The 21,819-nt window shown below is 32.1% G+C and overlaps 5 protein-coding genes across 12 annotated transcripts; 1 reads left to right on the forward strand and 4 right to left on the reverse strand.

Moving 5' to 3' along the window:
- Positions 1–112: 112 nt before the first annotated feature.
- LOC122397670 (ero1-like protein) lies at positions 113–4,067 on the forward strand. Of its 2 annotated transcripts, none has more exons than XM_043396979.1 (9): positions 113–222; positions 924–1,188; positions 1,353–1,556; positions 1,627–1,784; positions 1,861–2,046; positions 2,154–2,200; positions 2,276–2,624; positions 2,704–2,997; positions 3,076–4,067. In XM_043396979.1, the coding sequence occupies exons 2-9, from the start codon at positions 1,087–1,089 to the stop codon at positions 3,125–3,127; spliced, it is 1,392 nt and encodes a 463-aa protein (XP_043252914.1). In that variant the 5' UTR covers positions 113–222; positions 924–1,086; the 3' UTR covers positions 3,128–4,067. The 2 variants fall into 2 exon arrangements, with proteins under 2 accessions (XP_043252914.1, XP_043252916.1); XM_043396981.1 differs by lacking the exon at positions 113–222 and adding an exon at positions 328–346.
- Positions 4,068–5,001: 934 nt separating this feature from the next.
- LOC122397666 (programmed cell death protein 6) lies at positions 5,002–7,739 on the reverse strand. 2 transcript variants are annotated; one of them, XM_043396969.1, is made up of 4 exons: positions 7,495–7,739; positions 7,055–7,161; positions 6,529–6,836; positions 5,002–6,442 (listed from the first exon to the last, which is right to left on the reverse strand). In XM_043396969.1, exons 1-4 carry the CDS (start codon positions 7,548–7,550, stop codon positions 6,341–6,343), a joined length of 573 nt encoding a protein of 190 aa, XP_043252904.1. In that variant the 5' UTR covers positions 7,551–7,739; the 3' UTR covers positions 5,002–6,340. The 2 variants fall into 2 exon arrangements, with proteins under 2 accessions (XP_043252904.1, XP_043252905.1); XM_043396970.1 differs by having other exon boundaries at positions 6,529–6,797; positions 7,495–7,737.
- Positions 7,740–8,355: 616 nt separating this feature from the next.
- On the reverse strand, positions 8,356–9,990 carry LOC122397780 (dolichyl-phosphate beta-glucosyltransferase). The gene is made up of 5 exons (XM_043397172.1): positions 9,745–9,990; positions 9,403–9,577; positions 9,140–9,336; positions 8,955–9,063; positions 8,356–8,880 (listed from the first exon to the last, which is right to left on the reverse strand). Exons 1-5 carry the CDS (start codon positions 9,805–9,807, stop codon positions 8,438–8,440), a joined length of 987 nt encoding a protein of 328 aa, XP_043253107.1. The 5' UTR covers positions 9,808–9,990; the 3' UTR covers positions 8,356–8,437.
- Positions 9,991–11,216: 1,226 nt separating this feature from the next.
- LOC122397786 lies at positions 11,217–19,269 on the reverse strand. 6 transcript variants are annotated; one of them, XR_006259144.1, is made up of 7 exons: positions 18,483–19,269; positions 14,453–18,189; positions 13,288–14,384; positions 12,928–13,206; positions 12,064–12,846; positions 11,558–11,932; positions 11,217–11,442 (listed from the first exon to the last, which is right to left on the reverse strand). XR_006259144.1 is itself a non-coding variant. In XM_043397182.1 (7 exons), the coding sequence occupies exons 1-6, from the start codon at positions 18,709–18,711 to the stop codon at positions 11,830–11,832; spliced, it is 6,228 nt and encodes a 2,075-aa protein (XP_043253117.1). In that variant the 5' UTR covers positions 18,712–19,269; the 3' UTR covers positions 11,217–11,637; positions 11,795–11,829. The 6 variants fall into 6 exon arrangements, 5 of the variants coding, with proteins under 5 accessions (XP_043253117.1, XP_043253118.1, XP_043253120.1 ...); XM_043397182.1 differs by having other exon boundaries at positions 11,217–11,637; positions 11,795–11,932; XM_043397183.1 differs by having other exon boundaries at positions 11,217–11,637; positions 11,790–11,932.
- A 448-nt stretch (positions 19,270–19,717) lies between these two features.
- Positions 19,718–21,531, reverse strand: LOC122398024 (soma ferritin-like). Its single transcript, XM_043397607.1, has 3 exons — positions 21,360–21,531; positions 20,282–20,473; positions 19,718–20,002 (listed from the first exon to the last, which is right to left on the reverse strand). The coding sequence occupies exons 1-3, from the start codon at positions 21,519–21,521 to the stop codon at positions 19,718–19,720; spliced, it is 639 nt and encodes a 212-aa protein (XP_043253542.1). The 5' UTR covers positions 21,522–21,531.
- Between the last annotated feature and the right edge of the window lie 288 nt (positions 21,532–21,819).

The following is a 21,819-nucleotide window of genomic DNA, read 5'->3' on the forward strand; positions in this document are numbered from 1 at the left end:
ATTAATAAATAGCGTGGTTGGGTTTTTTTAAATATCTAACTATTTTGTATAATGTTAGTTATTGCTAAGATGTTATTTATAGTTGGTAGCAAGTACTGTAAGTACACGTGGAATCAAATTTAAATCTGGTCAACGACAAAAAGAGGGGAGCAAAACATCTGTTTACATTATTACGTGACATTACGTAGAAGTGAAATTATTTTAACACTCTTCCTGGGCTTAGTAAGTTAAATAAATATTGTTAATATGCAAGTAAATATTTATTAAACGGAAAGAAAGTGAATAAAAAATTATTTCATACAGTAAAAAATTAAGAATCTGTTAAAATATTAAACACCATATGTTGGTAAATATTTTTTTATCTTATATTCGTCAACATTTGCTAGTTTTTCTATTTCTTTACAAATCATTTCGTGGAATGTTACACAGTCGAGAATTTCATGCGATTGCTATAAATATAACAATGGTTTAAAGAAAGATATATTTTCATCATATACACCTGTTTGTGATAATTTGTTGCATATTGTATAGTGATTAATAGTGACGTCCTGATCGGACGTGAAGTCCCCTTTCCCACGAAGATACGTATTACGATAGATAGTGATCACGCATGTAAGCTCAATAGGAGTGTTCATGAACGATTCTTGTAGCCTACGTTGAGATCAAAGTCTCCAGTAGTCATCAACGTGTACATACCTTACGTGCGTATCCGCGACGCACGTATTATCGCGTTGAGAAGACGATATCGTTTATTTATTCGTAGTGAAGCATTTCAGATTTTTACAGTATCGTTATGTACATTTAACGAAATAGCAAAAATTCCATATTTGCGTAAACATATGGATTTATGTTCACTACCTAACGGAGAAGCGTTGATCGATAGACGACGCATTAAAAATGTCAATGACATTTACTTTCGGCAGGAAGATTTACGTTTCTGGTGGCACGTAGTCTGGTCGATGTCGTCAAAAGTGGGAAACGTGTTGTATCATCGCGGTACCTCGCGATAATATTTATCGTCGAATATAAACTTGATCGAGAGACATTCCAGCGAGTTAAATTACGAAAAGCAAACTCAGCGCAACCATGTTTACCGGTTTGATAATGTTTACGGTGCTTTTACCTTCTATTGTACATGGCAATTATTTCGGATCGAACAATAAAAAAGACGACCAGTGTTTTTGCAAGGTATTTCTTTCTTCTTCGTTATTCATATTTTCTCGATCTGTTAGATTTTTATCCGTTCATAATAATTTGGTATAATTTTATACGAAAATTATTATCGACATTGATATATTTATAATAAGTCTATGTGAATTTATATGATTTATATAAAAAATCAACATTTTTAGTTAAAAGGATCAATCGACGACTGCAGCTGCAATGTAGATACAGTGGATTATTTCAATAATATGAAAATTTATCCAAGAATTCAGAGTATTCTAGTCAGAGATTATTTTCGTTTTTATAAAGTAAATTTAAAACAAGAATGTCCCTTTTGGACAGACGATAGCAAATGTGCTATGCGATATTGTCACGTACAACCGTGTCAAGATGTAAGTTCTTAAAGAATTAATATTAATTATCGTGTAAAAACATTATTAAGTACCTTTTTTTGTTTTATAGGAAGACATTCCAGAAGGTTTAAAAGGAGATACGCTGCGAAATATTCACTTTAATGAAAGTCCTGTGGATAAGTATAAAGCCAAAGGACAGTTTGATGATTGTCTACGCAGTGTTGAAGATCATAATAGAGAACTTGGTTACTTGAATACAACAATTAGGTAAAAGTACATTTATAGATATTCGTATACATTAAATGTAAGCACTCAAAATTTATTTTGATATTTCTTTATTTAGTTCAGAGAATTACAAAGATTTTAAATTGTGGAAACAATATGATGATGCTCAGGATAATTTTTGTGTGAAAGAATCTAGCCCCGGAGAATATGTGGATCTGTTGCTTAATCCTGAAAGATACACAGGCTATAAGGGACCTAGTGCGCACAGAATATGGAATAGTATTTATATGGAAAATTGTTTTAGGTATGTATTTGCTTTGTAATTTAATTTCAAATTATTATTTGATGTTTCTACAACAAAATACGACGGTATAATAAATTTTACATTATACGTTATACATCTAATTTTAGACCTGAAAATTCACCTCATAATTTTATTCAATCTTCGAAAATGAATGGTATGTTTTTAAAATGTAGTATCACCTTAATTATATAATTTAGCTTAAAAGTTTAATAGAAATATATTATCTTAGGAATGTGCTTGGAAAAGAGAGTTTTCTTTCGGGTTATATCAGGCCTCCATGCTAGTATCAATATTCATTTATGTTCAAAATATTTACTATCGCCAAAAGATAGTTTAGAAATACTACCTTCTGGTCATTGGGGCCCTAATGTAAAAGAATTTCAAAAGAGGTTTTCACCAGATAGAACAGGAGGTGAAGGTCCAAATTGGTTGAAAAATTTATACTTTATTTATTTACTTGAATTAAGAGCTTTAACTAAAGCTGCACCATACTTGGAGAGGGAAGAGTATTATACTGGTAACAGTGTACAGGATCAAGATACTCGTCTGGCAATAAATGATATGTTAAGTGTTGTCAAGTAAGTTCAATTACATATACGTATAAATATGTTATATTTAATTTAAATAATTTTTCATTTTAACTCGTACTTTATCTAGGTCGTTTCCGGAACATTTTAATGAAAGTGTCATGTTTGCTGGCGGAGCTGAGGCTCAGTTGTTAAAAGAACAATTTAGGCAACATTTTAGAAATATTTCTCGTATTATGGATTGTGTAGGATGCGACAAATGCAAACTTTGGGGAAAACTTCAAATACATGGGTTGGGCACAGCATTAAAAATTTTATTCTCAGGAAAGTTCGATAAATGGCAACCAACATTACATAACTTTAATAAGAAACTATTCTTTTTGGAAAGAAGCGAAATTGTTGCTCTTATAAATGCCATTGGAAGGTAAGAATTATTCTTAAAAATAATTATATATAAATTTTTAATGTAATTTATGAAACATATAATAATTTAATCTTACAGGTTATCAGAAAGTATCTTTGAATTGGATAGATTTAGACACATGATTAGATAACAAAATATTGACTAGTAATTACATGATAAAGTACTACAGCAAAACACATCACACAAATTAACTTACATCATTTTTACTTATATAGATTTGTTAAATAACTGGTTCGTATTGGTTACATAATATTTTTAAAACTTAAATCGTTTATTAAAATAGGTATAAAGTCGCAATAAAAATTGTTATGATTTATATGTAACACGTGTTACATTCTCTATTATAAGAATTAGTTTAATATTATTAAAGTAAGAGAGATTCATAAGATTTCACAAGATTGTTCTGTATTAAAATTTTATTGCGATTTTAATAATAACTTCGACTCCATCTGTGATAAACAGTTTGTTTATGAAAAAGATTTTAATATTAATTTTGAAAATAGAATAATTTCAGTTTTATAAAAGTTTTACTATAATTCATCTACTTAATGAAATTCTTACATATACACCAGTGTTACTTTAGTAAATATGTTAAATTTGGGAAATTGTAGCTTGTCGTTTCGAATGTCAACTTTCCTTTCGATGAAAAAACATTTTACTGACATTCTACTCTATACATAAAATTCAACATCATTTGGTAATATTTTAAAGAAAATTATTTATAATGTGTTTACTCAACAAAACCTTATGTGTTATAAAAATTACTCAGGGTCAACCAGTTTTGTATGATAATGAACATGTGTGCATACTTTTATGAAAAATCTTATATTCCACATTTTTATATTATTGCTACAGTGGACGCAACGTAAAGTACTGTATTATTTTCCGATAAATTTACACACACAAAAAAAAAACGCCAGTGTATCATATTTCTATATACTATTTCATAATAATTTATAAAATATTTAATACTATTGTCTATACGCGTAATCTTAATTTATTGTCAAGTCGCCAAATTGTACTATTTAGAGATTATAAAATATCCATGCTTATTTTAGTTTTCCATTAAATATGTAGAGGCATATTTAAATAATAAAAGAATTTCTTTATAAGTGTAAATGCATATTTACAAATAAATAAGAGCACATTAATTCAAGCGTTCAATTTACTCGGAATTTTGTACAGTTTATACAATACGATTAGATAGATTAAAACCCCTCATTGGAGATCAATTAAACTTTCTGATATCGCTTGTTATTCTTTAAATCAACATTCCATAACATGGGACGATAATGTCTCTCTGAGAGGGCGTTAAAGTGATTACTAGATTAGATAGATACTTTATGGAGGCGTTAACACATCGTCAGTGCAAGTATACGAACACTAATTCCTTCTACGTAATGATCCCGTTAATGATCCCATTAGTTATTTCTATCTATGACGTCAGTTGCCTAGGATTGAGGTCAAACAATAGTTCTGCTATGGCAAATTATGATTATGTCCGAAATATGTCCAGTTGGACGTGTATGCTCTACATAGTGTCGTAATTAATTTTGTAAATGCCGCCGTCAGGCAGGTGCTGGCTGCGTGTAGGGACTGCGGTCTTTCCTCTCACTCTAGCTGCGAAAGTGGGGGAAGCGGCCATGTTGCGCCGGCGTAAAGCCGCGTGGCCGGCCGGCATGGCGAGTCAGTCTTTGTTCAGCTCTCATAGCGTACAGACGTGTCCACGCGACCCAGTGGTTTTTCCAATAAACAGTTCCTTTTTTTTTCCATTTTCCTGAGTCCCGTTCCTGGAGCCTGGAGATACGTGGGTGAGAAAGTAGCGGATTCAAAGCTCTTCGGCAAGAAGTCGCGAGACAGGAGTCTGACGCGCCGCTTGCGAGAGATTTGCGAGCAGTAAACGAATAAAATGTAATTTTCTACCACAGTAGTTAAGGTAGAAATGATTTAGATACTATACTTTTGTAGGTATTATAAGGAAAAAATTTTCATTTAATGTTTGTATTTATTTATTTTCACCAATCGAATAGTAATAGAAAAGTACAGAAATAATTTTTATACACAAACGAAAAAAGTACGTGTAATTGTATTTATGGACTATTTAACTGTTGAATGTTAAACAGCGTGACTGTGTTCGTTGGGTTATGTGCCAAAAATGCTAGGATACACAGTCGCGTTTCTCGTTTTCCCAACGATTGCCAACAAGCGCTGCGGTTCTCTTTTCTTATCTTATTATTCGACGTTTTTACTTAGTATTTGAAGATAGCTGATGTAATATGGTTGTACAGTTTAATTTATTCCCTATTTTTCGTACTATTAAAAGTAGGCCTATTGTGGCGCTTGTTTGGCACTTGCAACATCATTCTTTTCTAACCTTCAAGCTGTTAACATTGTTTTGAGTATGCAATACACTGTAGTCAAAAGATACAGTATGTATACAGTATTTCTATAAGTGCTAAAAAATACTTAAATAGGATTAATATAGACTTCAATATATTTATAATTGACATATGTTGTTTTGTTCATTGTACAAAGCATGTGAAATCCTGAAATTAATATGTAATAGATATAGTAGAATGTATCTTATGAAGAATGTTTCACTTATTGTATTAGATGGACTCGATCATGTTTTGTATCTTAATTGAAATGTATTCGTACTTTTCGCAAAGGTATATTTCGACCAATCAAGCAAATAGTCGTTTTAACCTATTCCTCCAGAAAAGTTCTGCTCGTTTAGTATAAATACATTGAGCAGACCATAGAGCGTTCAGACAAGTTTGATTTCAGAATTTGCAATTAATCAACAAATATGTATGTCGTTTAAATTTTGCTAGAGTGAGGGAAGGGCAAGCATTCACTCATTTGCTTAAATTTGTAAGTAAATTTTTCTGGAGCGAGGGTTAAAACGATATATTTATTTGTTTTATCTAACCGCACCACCTTAATATCACTTTATATTAAATATTTGTTCCTTTGTTAACATTCCAATGAATAATTAAGCAACACGTATTAATCATATTTCTTTTTAACAATAAACAAACACAAAAGGCCAAATAATAATAGAGATTATGTTCAAGCTTAACTATTTGTGTAAACTTTTACGGAATGTTTTTAAAATATATATTACTGTATCTTCATACACGGAAGATATTATCACTGTCCATTATTAGATTTGATTGAATTTTTGTAATTACGTTATTAGAGAATCTATACGTACAAGGAAAACAGATGCATAAGATCTTAAATTTAATTTTGGCATCATGAAAATTCATATAACGTTCTTGCTATAAATAATGCAGCTTTATAATAGACAAGAGTAATTCTAATGAAACTCAAAATTGTCTTATATTTTAAGGTTAAATACCATCCCCAGGAACTGTTCATAGTGAATTGTAATGACACCATCCAGGTCTGTGTCTAACTGTCTAAAAGCAGCAGTCAGTGTCTGAAAAATAAAACAGGATATAAGTTTTATTAAATATAAAATATAAATTTTATTTTGCAACGTATATAATGTAATTTTATACTTACATATAAAACTATACAACATTGTATGAAATCATCAAAGTATATAGTTCCACGGCCGGCTCGATCATATTTACGTATGAGAGTGTCTATAATTTGGTCTGATAGTCGATATCCAAAATTTGTAAGCGCTGTTTTTAATTCATTTCTATCTATATTCCCACTGTTGTCGCGATCAAACGATCGGAAACAATTTTGCCAATCAGTTACGTATTTCCATAGAGCTCCAAACTCTTCAAAACTAACTGTTCCTTTTTGATTTTGATCAAACATACCTGGAGAAGCAGGATCATTTTTGTCAATGTCAAATATACCTGCACCAATAAAATGACCCAAACATGTATTAACAATAATAAAGGACCATGCAAATTCGCTCGGAAAAAAAATATATATGTATATATGTGCATATGTGTCTGTGTTTATAATTTTATATCATTAAGTATATTACTTCATATTTTAACATTATAGATTTGTCAAGATTTGAATTAATTTGCATAGTCATTTGGAAACATAAACCAAAAAAAATATTTACCAATCATTAAACGAACAGTTTCTGGATTAAATGGTGTCCAGGTTCCATTTGAAAGTGCCTGCTGCAATTCGTCTGCAGTGATTGCACCGGATCTGTCTTTGTCCACTCTGTATTAACAATTTACAGAATATTATATACAAAAGACCAAGTACATTATCATATTTATAAAATGTTAATTTTCTTACAAAATAATTTTTAGTATTTTAAAATTAATTTTTTGTGAATTTTCATTTACTTAAAAGAAAAAATAATATTTTTAACATCGTTAGTTTTTTTTTAACTTTTTACTTTATGAAGCTGATCGGTTTAATTTTTGCAAAATGCAATTAACACCAGACCATATAGGTAATTGAATATGATGTACGTAAAATGATAACTTTTATGTGTACATACGAAATCGGGCGAATTAATGAATAAAATTGTAACAAATTTTGAATTACCTTTGAAAAACATCCCAAAGAAATTCACGACTAGGCATAGGCGATACAAATGACATGTTTTGATCAACTTTTGTCGTCACAAAATATAAAATCAATAGTGATTATGCTAATTGTATTCCTTAATGGTATTTTGCAACTGATTATAATGAATGAAGCACTACCTGGTATAAGTAATTTGCAAAAATGTGCAAAATTGCAAGCAACGTCATACAACGTTAGAAATACTAACCGACTCTGACGTGTTACTAAATGCATACATATATCTAATAGACAGGCCCTGTCTCGCTGCTGATTGGTGCGGGCCTGCTACTGGTTCGGTGAAGTTCAAGGGTTACACGCACGAATGCAGGTTCGGGAGTTTAAACAAAGTGAACAAAGAATTTATTCTGCCGGTTATATCGACTTTGAAGACTGCAGTAAATATATTTCTGAAGAAACAATCATGTTCTATTGTTACTTATTACCCTGTTCGTGTCTGGTACGTTACAAGAAACATATACTTGTCATAATAGTTTATTTGAGGTTAGATCGGTGAATATTTCATCATGCGTACGTCGTCATTGGTGGCTTTGTTTAAACTTTCTATAGATATTATCTGTATAACTTCATACATTACGTGTTAGTTCCTTTTAATAGTGTCAGATAAGTTACTAGAAGGATGTTTCACATTCTGATAAGTATCTACTTTAAACGAATAAAGAAATATATTTTTCAGTTGCAAAATATTCATTAACGACAAAAATCATTATAAATCTGTCATACATTTGTAATCGCACAGTTTATTTTACATAAAAGAATAAATATAAAAAGGAAGCAGTATACTTTAATGAAATCGGTGAAATTAACCTAACATGTAACAATTCTCGAAAAATTGTACAACTTCTTATACTCGTAATTTGTTAACTCGAAGTTTTTTTTTTTTATAAGTAGGTATGCACTTGCGTTATGTCATTTTGGATTTTTTTATTTTCCATGCTCCAATTCTATATTTATACCAAATAAAAAATAAATCTCCACCCATCTGTACCCAACTCCAAAAAGGTACTATCTTCGATCCTTCTATTTCAGTCCAATTTACAGCAATCTCGACAATAGGAATGTTTAGAATTTTTGCAATATACAGCATTTCTACATCAAATGCCCAACGTTCGACATGCAAGGCTTGGAATACAAGTCTTGCAGAGTTTCGTGTTAGAAGTTTAAAGCCACACTGTGTGTCCCTGATTCCTCTCACTCCCCATAACCATACTAAGAAGTGAAAACCGTGCATTAACAATAAACGGAAAAAAGTTCGTTTGGCAGTTTCTTCTTTTTCTAAATGTGCTCTGGATCCACATATTATTGCATGAGATGAACTGACTTCATCTGGTTTATTCTTATAATCGACTAGAAAGAAAATTTTCATTGTCAAAATATTCTATGCAATATACATTTCAAATCATAGGCAAGAAATTACTTACATCCTAAAATGAATTTTAAACTGTCGTCTAGCCTTTCTAAATCTCTAAATTTAGTAGCACCATCTGCATCTGCAAATAGTATTGCACTCCCTCTTGCACTTAATATTCCCTTAAAAAAAATTATATCATAAAGTAATGCCGATAATTAGATACTAAATATGAACAATTCATGACTGATTACTAACTAATCTTACTGCACCGCCTTTTCCTCTGTTTTTAACAAGATCTAGTACTCTGATATTTTCATGTTTTTGTGCATAATTTTGTGCAATTTGCACAGTTTGATCCGTACTTCCATCGCTAACTACAATTATTTCATAAGTACATCCATTTTTTAAACGTTCTTCCATATATTCCAAACATTCGTCCAACATCAGTGGCACTATAAAATAAAAACATGATTAACTGAACTTTCATTAATATCGTCATTAATACAAACACCATTTACATCTTTGTTCTTCGTTATATGCAGGTACTATGATGCTTAGATGTACGCTCCAATTATCATAGAGCGATGGAAATATTTCAGTACTTTTTGTCTTTGGATTAAAGAAATATTTCTCTTTCTCATCGCGCCATATTTTAGGATATGGTTGCGTTATCAAATATAATATTAAAGAAAACTAGAAGCATATAATGTTAACTTAACCACTATCAATAAAAAATTGCCACCAGATATACATTATTTTAAAATCGAATATTATCCAAAAATTTTTAAATATGCTTAAAAATGCCACGTTTCTATGAACTTAAGTTCCATACAAATGTTATTATAATCTGAGACACGTACCGTAATTAAACATACTATTGAAAATAAGATAGCATAAAGAAGTGAATGTTCCAGTGAAATCATCTTAATATGAAAGAACTTTCAAATATTAGCAAAATACACTTTATAAAAAACGCCAAACAACTCCTTCATAATTTCTTCTTTTTCACCGCACTTGTAACTTCGAGAATTTTAATTAATTTGCATATGTATTGCAATTGGCTACTGTACTACAAAACATTTTGTCTACTGTTTTATTGGCGGAAGCTAATCTATTGAGAATGAATGAACATTTGGTGACAAGAAATTGTACCATTTGGGGGGAAATTCACTAAATCTCATAACCCCTTCCCCTTCACGTTACGTTTTTATACTTGTCCAATGCTCCAAGCCTTAGTACTTGTCTTAAACAATATTTTAATTAATATTTATTATTAATAAATATATTTAAATAAATAATATTAAAATATTCGTTTAAATATGTTTAGGGGAAAACACTATTTATGTATTGTAAAGGCGGGAAAATACTAGGCTAGTGATAATAAATATTCACCAATAGAAGAAGATATTACATTACTTGCGCGAGTGTTCACTGAATATCACAAATTTAAAAAATTTGAATGATTGAAATACGAGAAAATAGCCATTAATCAATATTCAAGTCTATATTATTTGCTTCGTTACATGCATTGATATTTATGATATGATTTTTACGTTGCATTCTTTATCGAACAACTTGTAGTTATCAATCGCTTGATTGGGATTAAAATTTTTAAAATAATGTCTTCTAACACAAATACTGATATGCACGATTCGAATGCCAAAAGCTATATTTTTATGGAGAAAAATAGTAATGCGAGCGCGACACATCGAACGGATGCGACCTCGAATTCGATGCAAATTAATAACAATGCGACAGATAAGAAACAAGAATCGAAGAAAAAAATAACAATAGTCGTAGATGAGGATGATCCATGCCTCAAAGAAGAAAGAGATAAGAAAGAAGAAGAAGACACATTTTTCGTTCCCGGTGTAGATCCAAGGTAATTTCATGTAACAGTTGTAATAAATATTGTTTATTTCTTCGATCTTTCTGATTTTCTAGATCGAAATAAATATTAATATCGTTGTTTAGGTTTCAGCAACAAAACCAGACGTTGCGTTGTTGGGTGATGTATACGGATTTCTATCGCTGTGAACATATTTTAGGAACAGGAGCAAGCGCATGTACGTGGTTCAAACAAGTTTTCACGTCTATATGCCCAATGGAGTGGGTTCATCGATGGGATACTCTTAGAGTTGAAGGCAAATTCCCTTGGCACAAATATAAAACACAAGGGAAATTTCCTGGCCACAAATACGGGGTTTAGTCAAGGTACTGAGCATTTTTTTTTTTTCTTTTATACTTAAGGGATAATTCTTAGATTCTTAGATTTAAACAAATAAATAAAGCTGCGATTAGAAAAAAATATGAATCTTTTATTATACAGGTACAAGACTTTTTATGAAGTAACTTAAATAGAAGTGTGAAATGAATATTTGTTGCAATGCCCGATGTCGGCTTGTTGTACGGCTGTCTTCAACAATCGGTCAACAATTTCTTCTTTTATTTTTTTACATTAACCACACTAAGTATTTGCAGTTTATACGACACTTTTTACATATGTAAAAAATAAACACTTGCAGCAAATCTTCTTTAAACTTTCGATAGAATAGAAGCTTGAAATAGCACAGTATTAAAAATTCTGTTTTGCTTAAAATTTAAGATCCTTATATAATAAAATGGCTATTTTAATTTGTGCACAAAACTCCTGCCATGATGAAGACAACTTACCATCTTCGGGTGTGTGACTTCTTCGGTTGTTAACTGGATAATTCCATCTACACAGGATATTGCTTCTTCAGAAACAGTACCTGTAATGGCAAAAATAGCAATGTTTTATTTCAATGGAAAACTATATCCATTAGAACGAATTATAGATAACGTGATCGCTTTCAATGAAAGCCTTGATTGGATTCTTATTTCACAAAGCCCCCTGAATCTTATGATTAAAGATTAAAACCACCTTACGTATAACTTAACAATGCCATTTTAGTAGCTAAATGCTACTTGGCTCGACTGTCTCTTTGATGAATAAATTGACAATCTCCATCATTGCAAGTTCCCATTAACTCGTACGGACAAAGGACGCCATTGGGATTCGTGTTCCTGGTTAAGAATGACAAAAAACACAAAAAAAATGCTCAAAATTTTTGTAGCATTTAAACGTGAAAGTTTTTATATAATTTAAGAATTAATTAAATAGAAGTAATTTTGAACATTTTGAGAGCAAAACCCACCTTGGTACTTTAAAATGAGTTAATATTGATTCATAAGGTAGCAGCGTCTTCTTGATTTGGTGTCCCACTTCAGGTTTTGTAGAATTTTCTTTCTGATTGCAAGATTCCGAAGTCGAGGAGCTAGGTCTTACCATCTCATTTTCTGATGATTCTTTGTGGCCAGATTCTTGAGTATTTTTTGAACTAGGAATATCAGAAGTAATAACAGAGGTACTATTTGAATCTGTTTGTTCAGTAGATACTTCTCGTTCAGCAGGTACTTCTTGTACAGTAGATATTTCTGGTACAGTAGATAATTCTTGTACAGTAGATATTTCTGGTACAGTAGATACTTCTTGTTCAGTAGATATTTCTGGTACAGTAGATACTTCTTGTTCAGCGGGTACTTCTTGTTCATTAGATATTCCCTGTTCAATAGATACTTCATGTTCAATGTTGCTTTCTGCATTATTGCTAACATACGAATTATACAATGTCACGGTTTCTTCTTCACTCGTTTCTTCTAAATTTATTGTAGTTGTTTCTAATGATAAATTGCTTTCAATTTCATTCTCGTTTGAAATCTTTATGCCAATATAATCTACATTGTCTTTTTCTAATGACAGATCATCAATCTGCGAGATTTCCGAATGCACAATAGATGCAGTTTCGTCGCTTAATTTCGTTAATTCGTGTACTTCGGGTATGTCGATGGATGGTACTTTTTTCCGAGATAGCTGCCGCGTGTGATTGGCCACTTCTTTCAATCTATTATTTAAAAGTTGTGCTCCAGCTTCAGGTACCCTGTAAAATACCAATGAAAATGATGTTAAAGAAACTTGTAGCTATTTCTAATAACAATTGACGATTTCTTTTACACCGTACTTGTATTCTTTTCCTATAATTCTACTTCCTAAACTTGAACAAATCGTTGCAAGTTTAAAACATTCTTGCCGGCCTGCATTGATTTTTCCATGCCCCGCCACTACTTTAGGACCTATATTATTTATATGATTACGTTGCATCTGTAATCTTTCTTCAGCAACTTTGAGTTGTTCCCTGAGTTTCTTTACTTCCGCAACTAAATTTGTTTGAAGGTCTCGTTCCATGTGCCATTGACGAAGATTACCCGACATTTCAGCTAATTCATCTATTATCGTATAACTGTATCATAAACATAAAAATTAGTTGCTACATAGACATTACACATATTACAAGAAACGATTTTCTAATACTTGTAATTACCGTTTCAAAACTAATTTCTCTTCTGTATCTAATAAATGTTGCTCTTGTTCAACCCGTGAAAGATTAATAAGAGTACTTAGCTCTGTTTTGACATCTCTTTTAATCGCTCCCCAACTTTCTTCTATACTTCTTTTATCATTTGATAATAGATTATTTTTGAATAATGAAATATAACTTTCGTCTTTACTTTCTGGTATTAAAATTGTCGATGCCCGACTATCGTCTCCGCACTGTGAAAGTCGAATCGTTGATTCAGACGTATCAAGACTTCTTATACTTTGTGTACCGTCATTGTCTCTTGTTAGAATAAGAGTAGATGCATCTGAATCCACAGTATCGCCACTACATTGAGTATAATTAGTAATAATTTCTTGATCTACAGGTGGTTTATGTTCATCTTGATTACACTTATCTTTATTTTCAGAAATATTTTTACTTTGATTAATTACTGTTTTGTTATTTAAGGTCACTTTATCATGTATTGTTACCACTCGTTCATTTGTATCGTTTTTTACTTGAATTTGTACATACTTTTGATTTACTTCATCCGTGGATAAAACTTTCAAGCTTGGCGAAGTTTTCGATTTTACTGGAATTTCATTTGCAGATGGTTCAAAAACTTTACGCGGTGTAGTAACAGACTGCAAAGGATTTCCAGCTATTTTATTTTCAACTTTATTCAAATTATTTTCGTTGGATATACATATATTTAAATTTGTCATCAATCTCGATATAGTTTTTGCCTGATTTGGACTTACATTTCCTTGTTTATCAACACTATGTACATTATTAGTACACAATTGTCCGTTTGCATGCGTACTTTTTATCGTATCCAAATTTTTTGAACAGTTCTCTTTGTTCAGTTGTTGTGTATTTACATCCAGACTTTTTACAGAAATAGCCTGATTTATTTTTGAATGTAACTCTTTATTCGGATTGTTGAGTAATATCGACTTTGTAGATATTTCTGTGCTTTTATTTTTAGTCGTACCGTTATTTTCTACGGTTCTATGTAATTTCAATTTTTCACGTTCCATAATTTGTTGTTTTAACCGACGATATTCTTCTTGTTGGGATGCAGGTAAATGACGTACCGCCTGTAAAAATACTGTTGTAATTAAAGGTCATACATATATAAAAATATTTTAACATAGAGAAGTCTTACCAAAGGTGTATGAAGATTAGATGAATTATCTGATTTTGTTGTTAATATTGCATCTTTCTTTGGTGTCTGTGATATCGAAGTTGGTCTTGCAGCTGCCAAAGATTCTTGTTTCTTTCTTACAGCTCGTAAAAACTGATCTAAATTTTTTTCAAATTCAACTGTGTCATTTATCAGTGGTTGAGGTTTATCTACTGCGAGAGAATTGACGGAAGAGACAATTTTGTTTGTATGCCGTTCAGATTCAGAATCACTTTCCGTGTCAGATTCCAAATTTATTACAATTCTTTGTGTGTCAGGCAAGGATTTCTTTGTGCTTGCAGACCACTTGTTGTCATTAGATTTTACTTCAGTAAGAATTTTATTTTCTGTTAACTTTTGTTTGCTATATAGTGCAGCTTTTTGCAAGTTCAATTTCTTTTGGACCATTGCATTTTGATATTTCTTTGCATTGTTTACAACTTTCGTACTTGCAGAAATTGGAATTCTTTTCACAAGTTTCTTTTGTGGACCCTTAGTCATAGGAATTAATCTTTTCCTTCCAGAAGTTACAGAACCTAATGTAACAGTTTCAGCAGTTAAACTCCCCTGTGTGCTTGTATTAATTACTTTTTCTCCAGAATTTGTCTGATTTTTATTACTTTCAGGAGTACATGAATTTGCATGCGAGCTTGAACATGTGCCATTAGTGTCTGGTGTATTAATTGTATTAACCATGGATAATGCAACTTCTGATATAGTTTGATTTGCAAATACCTGATTATTACAATTTGATAATGCAGTTGTAACTGCAGTTAAATTCGATTGTTTTTGGTTGGTAGATTTTGTCCGTTTTGGTAAAGAAGCTAATAAAATTGCTCTCAATGCTTCTTCATCTTCGTCTAGGCTTTGTCTTCTAGTATCCATATTCTTAACTTGTTCTACTGTATCACTAGACGAAGTATCTTTAGTCCTCGTCTCGTCTACGTTTGTTTCGCACGAAATTTGATTCTTTTCATCAAGAATATTATTTGATGTTTCTGAATTAGATATCTTTACATTATCTTTTGCATTCAATTGCATTTTACTATTTTTACACGTTTCAAGATCTTCAGTTTCAGACGTTTTATTTATTTGTTTATCTAAAATATTCATATTGTCACTATTTGTACCAGTTACATCATGTTCTTTAGTGCCTAACTTTGTTGTACCAATATTTTTTCTCTTTGTTCCTTTCCTTGTAGATTTCTTCTTCTGTGTTAGACTCACAGTATCACAAGTTTTATTTTCTGTATTTATAGTTTCATCCTTTTGTATTTGAGTCACATTGTTATTGCCTTCTATTAGTAAGTTATCTTTATTTGTAGGTGTTTTGTTAGTTGAATCTCCATACAAGGGATCAGGAAATGCAGTGGGTATTGTTAAAATAGAATGAGATTTTTGTGGAAACAACATTAATTTAATTGGTTTGAAGGAAGTATTTGTTCTTGAACTAGTTTCTTCATTAATGATAACTGGTTGCATTTCAGCACTTTTAAATGTCGGTTCCTGTATTATGGACTTTTTTATAGGCAAAGGTTGTTGTAATTGTTTGTTTGTTTTTAAAATTGATGCTGGAACGAGCGTTCTGTTAATTAGTGTTGGTATTTTATTTGTATCTTTGGTAACATCCGGTACTCCTTTCATGTAAAGAGGTTCTGGTACTACTTCTTTAACATCATTTGGAATGTATTCCATATGTTTTTCACTTTTAAGAGACTCAGTCAATGGACTAGTATCTGCATCTATTTCAGATGGAGAATCAATCGTTGTTGTACTACCTGTTGATAACGATTCTCTAAGAGAACTTGTAGCAGAACCAACAACTGCATCCATAGAAAGTGTTTCTAGTTTATCTAGATGTTCATCTTCATTTGCATTGTTTATCTGTCCTGTTGATTGTATTTGTTGGCTTGCTAACATGTAATTGTATTGTTCATTATTTTCATGCATATTAGAACTGTAAGAAGATCCTGTACATACTATAGAAGAATTTGAGGTAGCAATTGGACCGGGAGTTTGAGGAAGCTCATGCGATAGATCTGGATCATATATTGGAGTATCGGTTGGAGAATAAGGTATTTCTTGATTTGTATTATTGTCTACAAAGGCGGAAGTGTTACTATTTTTGAGAGCATTTACTTCAGAATTATGTACTTTCATAAAATCGGTTCTAACAGTCTCTGTTGGATCTATTGGTGAATATTGTGGATTTACAGTTGTTGTTGTATACAATGCATTCTGTGATAATGTATAATATGTAACATTTGGTAAGTAACTTTTGTTTTCAATAATTTTTCCCTGATAAGACTTTTGATCATCCTGATTAGGTGTTGCAGATACATGAAAATCTGGACTACTATTTGCTTCATTAACACTGATAAAAGACACATCAGATGGTTGAATACCTAATAATTCTGTATCCATAGGTATATTCACAGTAATTTTATCTGTTGGAGAATATGGCAATTTTTCTTTCTCCCGCTCAATATCTGTATCTAAATCCATATCCTCAGTATGATTACTTTCATTCATAGTAAGCGGAGTATGCGGTGGCGACGCAAAATTTAGTAATTCTTCTCCAGGTATAGGGATACTGTCTAGAAAGCTTTGAGTGAATGGGCTTTCACTACGGGATATATTAGATTTCCTATATTTCCCTGATTTCATACCTTTTTGAATTCTATTTTGATGCTTTTTTAATACAGCAGAACGAAGCGCAATCATTCTCAATTCTAAATCTTCTTCATCTTGATCATCATCTATATTTGCATTTACTTTTTTTGCAGCTTCTACCTTTGGCTGTTCATTCTGTTTATTCGATTTCCTTTGTTTTGTTTCAAGTGCTTTTTGTCTTAGTAATGCCAAATCTTCATCATCATCTGCATCATTAAGTTCAGTTTTATTTGCATGCATATTGGTCTTTTCTTTAGGCAAACTTGTCACGTCACTGTTATTGTCACAGACTCCTTTCATCATATTTGTTAATTTCTCTTTTAAAGATGATGCATGCTCCTTGTTTTTATTTAAAGTTTCTTCTAACGAATGAGTTCCTATCGAATCTAAATGTCTAACTTTTTTAAGTAGTTTATGTGTATCGACATAATTATGAGACGATGACATCGACTCAAGATGTGATGTTTTCCGAGGTACTGTTTTTCCTACTGCTCTGTATGGTGATCGTTTAGGAGACTTAGGTCTTTTTGGAGATCTTTTTATCGTTGGTGATCTGGTACGCACAACTGGAGATTTTGATCTTTTGAAAGGAGAATGTGTTCTTACAAGAGATCTATGTCTTCTGGAAGGTGATCTTGGATCTGTTCTTGATCTGGTTCTATGGACAGGACTCATTTCTCTATGGTGCGATCTTAAAGAATTAACTTTTGTTGTATCGTGTTTCAATGTACCGACACATTCTGACACGGATATGTCCACAGTAGACGAAGAAACTAAATCATCTATTGTCATCGCAGGTGCATGATTTCTTTTCTTTTTCCTTTTTTTTTTCACTCTAGTTTTTGATGTCGAACGTAGAACAATTTGTTTAGAATTATCTGCAAGACCAACAATTTCCATGTCGCTATCGCTTGAAATAGGTACAAGGTCATCATTTTTTTCTTGAAGCGTAGAAACTATGTGCTTTGTTCCGATGCATCCTGATTCTTTGATCTGGTGACGGTTTTCTTTTCCCTGGACTGCATCTTGTAGAATAAGGTCAACTTCTACTTGATTAGAACACGATATGTCGAGTATGATAGTACATTACACATAAAAAGGTTTAATATTTTTATAATTCAATGCATTAGAAAATACACCAAGTAAATAATCTTTTCTTTTATGTTAAAAGTTATTATGTAAAAGTTGTATAAATAAATGTACAAAACAATTTCTACAAGTTAACAATGTAAAAGGCATATGGAAAAATTAAAACGTTAAACTAATTTTCTCGCGCGGATATGTATTTAATAACGACAATATTCAAAAATATATACAAAAATCCTGTTATTTAATTTACCTCTTCTGTTAGGGCCTTTAGAATGATAAAATTTGGCAGGAGCAGTGCACCACGTTGCATTATGTTGGGTCGACAAGCAGTTAGAACATTGTGGAAGCCTGTTCCCGTATCCGTAATTTAAATGTCCTTCCTCGGAGGAACTCACATCTTCCAAAGATATTTCACCCTCCTCTTTTTCATCCAGCACTTCGATTGCTTCTGTACACCCGCTCGACAAATCGCTAGCCATTCTTAAACTTACCCTCAAACCATAAACAACTAATCCCGTCCATTCGTAGCAATCAGAAACAAATATTACGATACGGTGAATACTTTTCCATGAAAATTACGATTAATTACGCGTTAGTGGTAGTTATGATTTTTTTCACTGATCTAAACCTGACTCACGCACACACGACCTTAACGAACAATTTATTTAGCGTTACAAAATCTTTCTCTTTTCGTGAATATAGAATAAATTAAAAATTGAATCAAGTCCGAATATTATTTTTAATAAAAAAGACAAATAAACTTATCCGCCGCAAGGTCTGTTTTTATCGTCGTAGTTGATCTTCTCACACTTAATGCATGCAATAAATCCGCCATACTAAGTCGTCCTCACACATGACACGAGGCGGCTGGTATTCATTGATACAGATATATTCAGAAATTAAACACCAGAATTTTACTAGAAACAGGCGACGCAATATTAACACAATGGCTGTTTCTTTAACATACCCTATTGCACTCGCCCAGGCGAAGATTAGGGATAAACAAAATCACGCGATTTCAACAAAATAATATTGGTTTATTGCGTCACATGTTATTCTCATCAGGAGTGTATTGCATGTATGTTTATCGGTGTCTCGAATTTCTATAGTATTTTTAAGATATTAATTAACGATAAATATCATACAGATTACGTACGTTGTTTAAAATGTCTTTATTTCATTTATATTTTGTCGAGCTTATTTTTTTACTCTAAACGTAAAATACGATATGAAAAATATTCTTAAAATATACGGATAACAAAGTTGGATAAAATACCTGTGTACAATTGTATCGAAACAGAAGTATAGTAGATTTAAACGATTCTGTTCATATTACCACATACTACGCAATGCAACATAAGATACGAAGAGCGTTTCGATTTCTGATTGGTAAAATGTGACTCATCTATTTCATTCTACCAATCGCAGATCTCGCGCTTCTCATGCATTCGCGTAGCATGGACAAAATATTTCAAATGGCGTGTGCTATCTATCAGTCTCATTTTGGCGCAATGTAGTTCGGAGAATATTAAATTTTGGTATAACGTGATTCTCAAGTAAATCTTTGTCGAATATGAAACGTGCCAACGCATGATCACCGATTCCAGACAAGACAGCCACAAATCTTCCCATTTCATTGACACTCTTCATTTGATCTTCCATAAAGCCGGTAACGATAAAATCACTTGCATTTAAATCTCCATGTTTCTCAGCCACGGTGTTCACGGCTACTAGCTTTTCACTTACTTCAATTTCTAGTTCTAGAGCCGTCTAAACAGATCCATGTATGTTGAATAATATTATCCATATTCTCTAATATTCAGATACCAAATTATTTAAATATTGATAATATAATAGATAAAAAATGATCATTCGGTTATTTTTTATATTTGCATGAGGTATGTAATAATGTAATTCTGAGTTTGTAATCCTCCCTAATTTTCAATATTAGTCTTTTTCATTTTTGTATACCAACTTGGTATCAGCAACAAGTAAGTAAAATGATTCTAACGCTAAGGGCACTAGATATCGTAGATAAATATAATTTACTTTAAAAGCGTACAGCGGACATTTCCAATCTTGATCGGCGGGATGCTGTACCGTGCATAAATTAACACGGCCTCCGCGCATTTTAACATAGTTAACAAATTTCAGAGCATGCTCGTGCTCCTCGTGATGCATTTGCATGAAAAACGATTCACAACCTGGCAATGCAACATCGGCTCGTCCGAAATACGCAGCCTGTGAAAAATATTTGTCTTCGCGAGAGAAAAATAATTGTCTTCTATTGTCCGTTCAGTGTAAAGACGAGTATGTGTAAACAAAACCACATGATCGCAACAGGGCCGTGTTGGCAGAGGGTTATTACCCAATTACTATTTACGTAGATAAATACTAATATGTTAATTTTTTTTTAGGTTACAACTTTCGCAATAACTTGTCGATGGAAGCTCTACCATCGAGTTTTGGAAAACTTGCTTCCATTCACCGACGAACAATATACATACAGGGTGTTCGGCCACCTCTGGGAAAAATTTTAATGGGAGATTCTAGAGGCGAAAATAAGATGAAAATCAAGAATACTAATTTGTTGATCGAGGTTTCGTTAAGAAGTTATTAAAGTTTAAAGTTCCGGCTGTAGAACGGCGACTTGGGAACAGCTGCGCACGCGCGATAGTGGCTCTCGTTCAGAAAATTGTAAGGCTGGCGATACGCCAGTGAGTAGAGTCGCTCATGCCGAATGAGAACCAGTATCACGCGCACATAGCTGCTCGCAGGTTGGCGTTCTACAGGCGGAACTTTCAACGTTAATAACTTCTTAAAGAAGCCTTAATCAACAAATTGGTATTCTTGATTTTCGTTTTATTTTGGCCTCTAGAATATTCCATTAAAATTTTTCACCCTGTATAGTCACAATGGATTATATTTACATCCACTTCATCTTTATTTTTAACGGACAACAGTAGAAACACTAGTCAAATCGGAATCAACTGGTTAACTGGTAAGTGTTATTTTTCTAATAACGAATCATAGAAGTGTAGAAAACGGTATAGCGAGGTTAATGGCTCAATAGTATTAAGCAGGTAGTTGATTTCGATTCAACTGTAATTGTTTCTTTTGACCTTACCATGGAAAGATAATAATAAAAAGCCTTTAGTTCAGCATTTACTTGCTCATTTAATATAGCTTCGGTTTCCTCGTGGAACTTAAATTTTGCTGGATTTCCACTTGGCCATTCCATGGGTTTGTTAATGCAAAATTGATTGGATTTTCCATCCGAACAATACATGGCGAAAGATCTTGCGAACTGTATCACCGAATTACATTTTCTTGCTGTGCAATCGATATCGGCGTACTGTGATTTGTATGATCTCGAAAAAATATCAATGATTTTCTCAAATTACACCTGACTAGAGAAAACATTACCGAATAACGTAAACACTTACTTTTTATTGTACAATTGACAGACACGTGGACACAATTTGTTACCAAGAATTTGTTTGCATCGCAACGCCCTTAACATGTTTATATTTAATTACGTACAATTTACAAAATTCTTTAAAACTTGTACCGACATATTGACATAT

Source organism: Colletes gigas, unplaced genomic scaffold (assembly GCF_013123115.1).
Source record: "Colletes gigas isolate AHSC1104 unplaced genomic scaffold, ASM1312311v1 Colletes_gigas_Sc00010, whole genome shotgun sequence".
NCBI classification, from domain to species: Eukaryota; Metazoa; Arthropoda; class Insecta; order Hymenoptera; family Colletidae; genus Colletes; species Colletes gigas.